Below are 9,139 nucleotides of genomic sequence, written 5' to 3' on the forward strand. Positions count from 1 at the left end.
GCGGACCGGGCAGCGCTCCGGTTCGCGGACTTTTCGCGCAACGGAGCTTTGTGAAGCGAAGCTGATTGGTTCTCCGGCGTCTGTAAACATTCCAAACAGTCCGTAGCGGGCGCCATCTTGTCTCTCGGTAGGATCGAGAGACAAGAGGAGGCCAAAGCGAAGGGGCAAATGACCATAAGGGGGCATAGTAGATCCTCGCTGACCCCCTAGGTTTGATGTGGAGGTTTTAAAAGGGCCCCGCGGGGCAAAAAAAAAATAATAATAATCGAACGGCTGAATGGATTTGCACGAAACTTGGTAAAATATTAGGGACTGGTAGCCCGATGTGCCTTTGCTAGGTCTCAATATATGTGCTCCAGTGGATTTTGAGAAATTAACGTTCAAAAAAAGATATATATCTGTAACAGCGCTCCGCTTCGCGTAACAGAGGTTTGCGAAGCTGATTGGTCATTCTGTCACTGGGCTATAGTTGGGCTACATCTGGCTGATATTTGGGCTACATTTGTTTTTTTTGTCTCTGGCGGCCATCTTTGGGCTACATTGGGCTTCATTGGGGTTCATTGGGCTACATTGGGCTACATTTGGGCTCCAACATATATATAGGCCAATGTAGCCCAATATATATTTTTCAAAGTTAATTTTCGTAAAAACCACTGGAGCATATATCTTGAGACATAGCAAAGGCATATCGGGCTACCAGTCCCTACAATTTTGCCAAGTTTCGTGGAAATCCATTCAGCCGTTCGAGCTAAAAGTGAGTCCAACCACCCTATGGAAATGAAGGAAATGAATTTGGTAATTTGTAATTAGCAAATAGCTCATCGCAAACTAGGAATGGTAAAGAATCGCTATTTATTCCTTAAAGTTCGCTATTTAGGAAATGCAAAAAACTTTGATGATACATATGGCGGTTCATCTCTAACAAGATAAGAAGCATAGGGATAGATTTATGATGACTGGCGCATCACCAGGGATGTGTTAGTCATTCTGTGCCGCTGTTCCGTCACCTATGGTGTGCTGCATTTACAATGCGGCGCATCATGGGGCAAAAACAGCACAGATGCGTGATGTATCTGTGCCGTAAAGGTGGCGCATTGCTGGAGTTGTATCGCAAGTGTGATGAAGCTCCAGCAAGGGTCGGGGGTGCCCCTGTCGCAGGGTTTCTGTACTCGCACAGAACTGTGGACAGAGGATTGGAACCTCGGCGAATTAGGGTGCCCCAAAACTCACCTTAGTAATCAAAAACCCCTTTGCAAGCTAGGTACAGTGTCACATCGGATATAACAAACTCTCAATGTTTAGACAATCCAGAATATGAACTTATAGTACCTCAGGATACGTGGAACTCATGAACAGTCGGTCGTTATATATTTCTTAGAAACCAGAACATGGAGTTAAGAAGAACACATGTGTATTTGAAATGTTTATTTACTAATGCCGTCTTCTCAGGCGTAGTATCTTAGATAATACAAGTACACATATTATCAGTAGCAAAATTACCAGCATAGTTACTAGTACATAAAAAGCGAATGGTGACAGTATGTTAACATGCTGTAAATGAATAAGAGTTAGCAACACTTATAAGCAGCCGCGGGCCGTGGAGGGAGTTACGGTGGGGCAGGGAGGCGGGGAGGGGGAGGGGCAGGGTGGAGAGGGCTCCACCCTGCCCCTCCCCCTCCCCGCCTCCCTGCCCCACCGTAACTCCCTCCACGGCCCGCGGCTGCTTATATCTCACCCTCCCTAATACACATATTATATTATTTGCTAAGAAGGTCTGTTTGTGTTGGTTTAGGGCGTGCCCATAATTTAGTGTCTTAGATTTGAAGGAATCACATCAGCATACACCAGCTCTCTCTTCATGTGAACCGCATCAACTGTTGTGTATGTGTGTTCGGCAAAGTAATATAAAACCCGCCTCATGCCCAGAATTGGCAGAAGCTGCACTTATGTTATGAGTATGAAGTCGTGGAGATCAGACCTCATAACAATTCTGTATCGTGTTGTTCTTGAAACTTCAGCACTCGCTGTACAGATATAGTTTAACAAGCAAAGCAGATAGTAGAGCAATAACATATTATTCTCATGTAAACCATGATGAACTACTAGGTTGAAAGCTAAAGCAACAACTAAGTGTCGTGTGCAGAAGTTGCAAAAAAGGAAAAATGGCGTTTAAACCGGTAATGAGCCCATGCTAACTTAACACGGTGTAAAGATATCCAGGACCTAGATAACACCTCCCCATGATCCGGAAACGAACTGAATAAGATAATAGAAGTGCCATCTCATGAGAGCAGATTGCAACTTTATATGTGGACGGTCCGCAAGGTAAAACATTAAAAACTAGGAAAATTTAATGCTAAAGAAAAATAAAACAGCCAAGTACTTTATCGAGTCTTAAGCCAATAGGCAAGCTAAATAATAAAAACTTGAATTGTCAATGAAATGCTAGTACTCAGCATATCAAACATGAAAAAGGTCTATGACATAACTGTGTATGCAAAATAAGCTGCAACAGCCTCCAATAGGAAGTCACCGTCTTCATCCGAAAAGAGTTCAGCCATCCAATTTAAAAAGCGGAAAAGAACATACGTGCTCTCCCAGCACCGGATCCTCTATCACCATCAGAGGACAGCTCGGTGGATTTTCAAGAAAGCTCTGTTCCAAGAAAGACTGTGTTGCCGCCAGTAAATTCCAGGGACCAATTAGTCCATGCATCAATGCCACAGCCATAATCCTTTCGCCAGGACAAACCAACTCGTGAGTAATGATAGGAGTCATCAGCTGATTAAAGTCGACGTCAGGAGAAACCGGTCCGCAGAGACACAAATCAATGGCCCAATCGAAATCACAGGTCAGGCAGTGAAATACAGGCTGGACACAGGTGAAGTAGGAGAATCGAAAAGATAATCCATATGCCGTGCTTAATATCGCCAACGGCATTGTGCCATAATATTCTAGCATGCGATTGCGGAACAGTGTCAGCAGCTGCAGGGCGAGAGCTTGCACAGGAGGGACATCCATATTTAAAAATGTAAAAAAGCACAAGAGCGTCCGCTGGTAATGCAAGTAAAAATGGGAATCCACGAAGCAGAGTGGAAAAAATAGAATGAAAGAAAGCAGGGATGACTCCCAAGATTTTCTCAAATGAAGTCACGAGACCACTGGTAACAACTTTAAAAAAGTGCGCCAGGGCCTTTGTGGAGGACGCGTTAAAGATAGTCCGAACCATCTTGCTGAAATGGAAAGGCAAATCTGTATTGAAAAGGGTCTGCACCTCTGTACGGGTGTTCGCTATGTGAAGTACGAAAGTTTCACGGGCCGAACTCAAGGCCACCTCTCTCTGAGACAAAAGAGCTCTTATTCTTGCCATGCCGTTGAAATCTGCTCCCAAGGTTGGTATTTGTGGCCAGATTGAAAACTCCCTATGTTCATGTGTGGGAGGAAATAGAACATTTCTGCAGCAAATAACCCGTTCACTTACTGTTACGATAAAAGGAATACTTTTAATTAACCCAGAACAATCTTCATTATTGAGCATCAAATAACTACCATTTTCCAACAACTTGAACGTGGGGATGATAGCAGGAACTGGCGTGCCTTGCAACACGCAAGCCATATTTGGTCGGTGTTTGTTGCATGAACCGTGTAACTGTATGTGCCTACACATTAGTGAATGATCTGGCGTCTCAGTGCATTCCTCTCCATTCAGATAAACTTCTTGATCATCTTTGAAACATCTGTATGTGTATGGAAGCGACCAGACCTCATGAAGAAAAGCACTACCTAAAGGTTCATAACGACCTATTGGTATATATTTCATACAATTTGAAAACTTATATAAAGCAAAAGGCAGCGTTATTAAACCGTGGATAAGGCACGTTGCCAAAAAACCCGCAATCCTCTGCTGATGATGTCACTGAGCATGTCATGAATGATGTAATATGTGACATCATCAGCAGTGGATTACGGGTAATAGTATCTCTAGTTTACTCCCCTATAGCTGTCTTTCTTTTAACATAAGTGTCTGTTTCCTTCCCTTATACTTACTGTTCTTTTTTTTAGAAAAAAATTTTGGTTCACTTCCGGTTCGCGTACCGGCGAGCGAACTGGGAAGCGAACTACGAGAAATAGAGGTTGGCACAGTTCCAAATATTGTACCAATTTTTTAATAACGGGGAGGTAGTTCTGACCATGTCATGAATGATGTAATATGTGACATCATCAGCAGTGGATTGCGGGTGGGCGATATATAGTTAGTGCAACTAACTATATATGGAATTTCAATGGTTTTGTGTGAGTAAAATAAGGTTTTCTAAATGCTAATTCCTAACTATATATGGTCTATAACCTATGGTTTTTTCAGTGAATTTTCAAGGTTTTGTAAATGCTAATTCCTAACTATATATGGTCTATAACCTATGGTTTTTTCAGTGAATATACATATATATATATATATAAATGTATGTATATATAATTTCACTAGCATTAAAACCTCCTCATTGGCTGTCTATCTGCTCCAGAGTATATGTAAAGATCTCTACATTTGAGATGCCCTTTGAACAAATGGGTTGTAGTTATCCTATTTTTAACGGGAGCTAACCAACCTATGACAAGCGGAGTTAACTAAACATAGCTGCACAGTTTAAAATACTGCATCATTTTGACACATCCTTAGTCTTTTGCTCCAATTATGTGTATTACTGGTCAGAGTCTTTAGTTGCTTTGACTGTTTCATATTCTTCAATCTTAGTATATGATCCTCAGTTTCCAGTGTATTGCTACTTGAGAAGTCTCTTATTTTCTGGCTGATTGCTATACACTTATTCTTGTCATTTTACATATCTGAGAGATGTTGTAGGGTGTGGGATAGTGGGTTTATAAAAGTGGTTAAAGTACAGTATAGTTTGGTATTGTTGTCTCGTTCCCTGGGTACTGCACTTGAATTTTACATTCATGTTTGCACTATTGTATTCTTTTAGGCCGCTGTCTCCATACACTCCTGATCTTTTTTTTATATTTTCTTCCTGCCTTTTCATACTTTCCTTACACATACTTGCACATCATACTTCACAGATCTGGTGTTCTGATCTGTGGTGAATGGCCAGTGTTTGCCTTTCTAACAAACCTTTGCTTGCCTGAGTACAACCATGTCAATGAAAAACAGACATCCCCCATTTACGTCTGTGTCCCCCAGTGTGTATTGCAAATTTAAGAAAGTGGAGTCCTGTAGATTGGAGACCTTATTGCAATTGTTAGAAAGTGGAGTTCTAAAGAGTCCTTATTGCAAAGGTAAGAAAGTGGAGTACTATAGAGAGGAATCATGGGTGGTGTAGTGAAATGAGTTTGAGTGTTGTTAAGTGGAGTAGAGTGCAATTGAGTGGAGTGGAGGGGAGTGGTGTAGTGTGGGGTGGAGTTGGGTAGAGTGGAATGGCGTAGAACAGAGTAGCATAGAGTAGAGTGCTGTATAGTTGAGTGTTATAGAGTAGACAGCCATGGTGTGGGGTACCCTAGAGTAGATTGGCAGGTTATAGAGTTTTGGAAAGTGTCAGAGAGTGGAGTGGCATACATAACAGTATTGTTGAAAAGAGTAGTGTACAGTACAGTGTTATAGAGTGTGGTAGGGTAGAGTGTTGTATAAAGTTGTAGAGATGATTGGCATAGAGTGCATACAGTGTGAGGGAAGAGGTGTGGCTCTGCAGCCAGGGTGACTGACACCGGATGCTGGGGCTCACGGTTTGATCCCTGGCACTGGCGGCAGGTCAGCCCAGCAACATGTGACTCTGGGCAATAGCTCTTTTAAACTTCCTGATGGCCTGCGGGTAGCTGTGTGCTCTAAAAATACTGGATTTAGTGGAGTGGCATACAGTGGAATAGTAGAGTACAGTGGGGTGTAGAGGTATTGAAGGATTTGTGTTGTTGTGTATCCTAGAGTGAAGTAGAGTGTCCTACAGTGGCATACAGTGTTGTACAGTGGTGTTATGGGGCATATTGTAGTAGAATATCTCATAGTGATATAGAGTGTAGTAGAGTGTTGCAGTGTGGAGTTATATAGAGTAGAGTAGAATGTTGTAGAGTGGGGCAGCATGGAGCAGAGTGTTATAGAGTGGCCCAGAGTTGGGCAAAGTGTCATACACACCATAACGTGAAGTAAGTGTATTAGAATGGGATGCAGGTTTCAGAGTACCATGTACAAAATATGTTTGAACACCTTGAATATGTAGAAAATCGAAGCACGTGTCAGTGTATTAGATTGTTTTTTTCCTTTTTCTGCATATTTAACTTTTTGGTACTTCAGACATTGTAGTCTGTGAATTTTATAGAAAAAAAAATAAAATATATATGGAAACTTTATATAATTGTTGCCTTCCAATTAACACTTTAATAAAGTACCTAAATCTATGCCCTAACTCATAAAACAGACAAACAAATGACTGTGGCCACAGATATCTCCAAGTTCAAATGCCTTATGAGTTTTAAAATACTACTTACCTCTACTACCCAAAAGTATCATCTGCACCCGTTAATCTATACTGTTCTCAAGTTTCATTAACATCTGTTCAGCTGCTTTTTTTAACACTGCCTGCAATACACATTTCTATGTAAAGTTCAATAAAGTAAAAACACTTTTTGGTTACCCCTCTTTCTTCTTGTGCCTGGTTGACTAATCACCACAACACTCTGCTGATGTAGTAAAAGCTCTAGGTCTTCTAGGTTTTGTAGAGATTCATCAAATTGGAAGAAATGTATTAACAGACAAATATCTTAGGAATTCCAGCCTCTGGAAAGTCTAACTATAAACAATACATACATATATGTGAAAGATGATATTACCTCATTGTGATAATTCTCTATAAGGGAGATTATTTAACTCTGACTTCTGTGCAGAACACAGGCTGGTTGAGTCCTGGTTACTGGAAGAGAGAAGGGTTTGGAAAATATATTGATCACTCAAAAATTGTATATTGATTACTATGATCAGGAGGGAGAAGTGGTAGTTCCTAAGGTGTGACTGTGGATCTGTTGAAGATATGCAATCATTTAAAGGGGAGGTGAGCATAACAAGCAGATATGGTGTCCCGGGGTAAAACTACAATCTAGAAAAAGAGGTGCAGAAGGGCAGTAATGCAGTTATAAACTGATATTTGCTAAGCCTAGAAAATAATGTGTCAGTAAAACACAAACAGCTTTCAGAATGCTTTTGTATGGGTGTACAAATGTATATGATGCATGTGTTTGTGCCTGTCTTTTTGGAGCATATGCTATGAAGACTGGACCAGTCACAATGTTGCTTAATGTCTATATCATACAAATCCCATATTAGTTAGAGTAAAGTTCACTACAGGGACAGAACCTCTCGCAGTCTTTTCTATTTTACAATATTTTAAATATTGTTTTTTCAAAAGCTGTAGATATATATATATATATATATATAGTCCCTCACAGTTTTGAAAAATATGCCATAACTTATGAGAAAATAACATGTTTTAATCAATAATACATTTAAATGAAAAAACTTTGTATTTTATTTTTTAGTGACGCATGGCCTGAGAAGCAAAATATGGTACAAGGAAAAATCAAGCAAGTTTGTAAATATGATCCCAACAAAAATAACCCATTGTCTCCCACGATCCTGTCTAAGGCTGACTGTCTGATTTTGCCTCATTGTTTGGAGACCCACGTGACAAATAAAGAGGGGTTCTGCAGTGCTTTACAAAATGTATCATCACTGGTTAAAGATGGCGGGCATTTAATCCTGATAGCGTGCCTCGATACCACTTATTTCATGGTTGGGGGATTTAAGTTTCCCCATCTATGCATGGATGAGAGTTTTATAAGACAAGCGCTTGGGAATGCTAACTATGTTATCAAGGAGCTGCATGTGTTTCCTAGAACACGTGATCAATTGTATGATGTGGTAGACTACAGCAGTTCAATACTTGTTCATGCTAAAAAAAATACACCTGTTGAATGTACTTAGGGATCGTAATTGATAGACATAATGTCTACAGAGAGGAAAGGAATAGGTTGTTTCTGTCCTGAATCAAATCCCTTCTGTTTCCTCCTTTGTTGGATCTATTGCTGCTGACACCAGTGATGTTCTGCTCTCTGTCTCTCCTTACTTCTTAACAACAGGCCTTTGCTTTTGCTGGATAGCTTTCCCTTGGCTCTGCCAGTTTCTGATTTAATAAATATCCTCTTGTCCTTTACTGAAAAATCAAATGGATTGTTGCTCAGTCAATAACTGCTGGGAGGAGTGATGATTTGATAATGCATTTGATTCCATTTGCAGCTGTAATGATTATTTAAATCTTCCAATAAAATGATGGTCAATTTTCTCGAAGAATTTAAATCTTGTGTGTTTTTTTCTGCAATGCTCTACCTCTTTTGTATCTTTGTGTGTCCATTAATGCCCATAAATAGATGCTTGAGAAATATAGTGGCTATTTTTCCTTGGAGAAAAGGATTTAGCCCTCTTTTCACTATCTATGAATTCTGAAAGTGTATTTTATAATATTTAAATATATTACCAAAGGATACAGGGTCAGAGCTTTTAACGGTGCAGCACCAGATGTCACTACTTAATATGCCTCTTAGATTAGCACTAAACCTCAGTGCAACAGGTCTGGGATGTGACCCAACCAAACAGGTTGTTAGAAACCCCCGTCACCCACAGCTACAAATTGACCCTGCACCCGAGAAGAGTAAATAAAAATTTCACAATTAACCTAATACAACTCATTCAAGTGTATCTTGATTGTAGTTATAGTAAATCTTTTATTGTAAATCACTTGTCCTTTTTAAAATCACCACACAATTGCTTGCCAATGCTTTCATCCCTCGTGTGACTTATTCAGGGCTTGTTCAAGTTCTGTTTCTTTTACATAATATATATGTAATTGTGCGACCACTTATGATTTTGTTTCGATAATCATGGTTTGGAGATACCAGTTGATCGTGGCTGTGAAGAGGATGCAACACTGCATTAATAATACTTTGAGGTTACTTGAATTACCCAGCCACATGATGGTACAGTTGTATGAAAAAAGCCACTAAACATACAGATGTAATATGAATAACATGGACATTTTCATCATTTTTATAATAGGGAGTACATGAGATACGTCTGGTCTTTTACTAC

The 9,139-nt window shown here is 40.1% G+C and overlaps 1 protein-coding gene across 1 annotated transcript in view; it reads left to right on the plus strand.

The window, feature by feature from the left end:
- The window catches only part of LOC144752105 (nicotinamide N-methyltransferase-like), a 36,426-nt gene extending 28,090 nt beyond the window's left edge, over positions 1-8,336 (plus strand). The window contains exon 3 of the mRNA XM_078640047.1: positions 7,534-8,336. Coding sequence (XP_078496173.1) covers positions 7,534-7,978 — 445 coding nt within the window. The 3' untranslated portion in view covers positions 7,979-8,336. The remainder of the gene's footprint in view (positions 1-7,533) is intronic.
- The last annotated feature ends 803 nt before the right edge of the window (positions 8,337-9,139 follow it).

This window comes from Lissotriton helveticus, chromosome 4_2, assembly GCF_964261635.1.
Source record: "Lissotriton helveticus chromosome 4_2, aLisHel1.1, whole genome shotgun sequence".
Classification (NCBI taxonomy): Eukaryota; Metazoa; Chordata; class Amphibia; order Caudata; family Salamandridae; genus Lissotriton; species Lissotriton helveticus.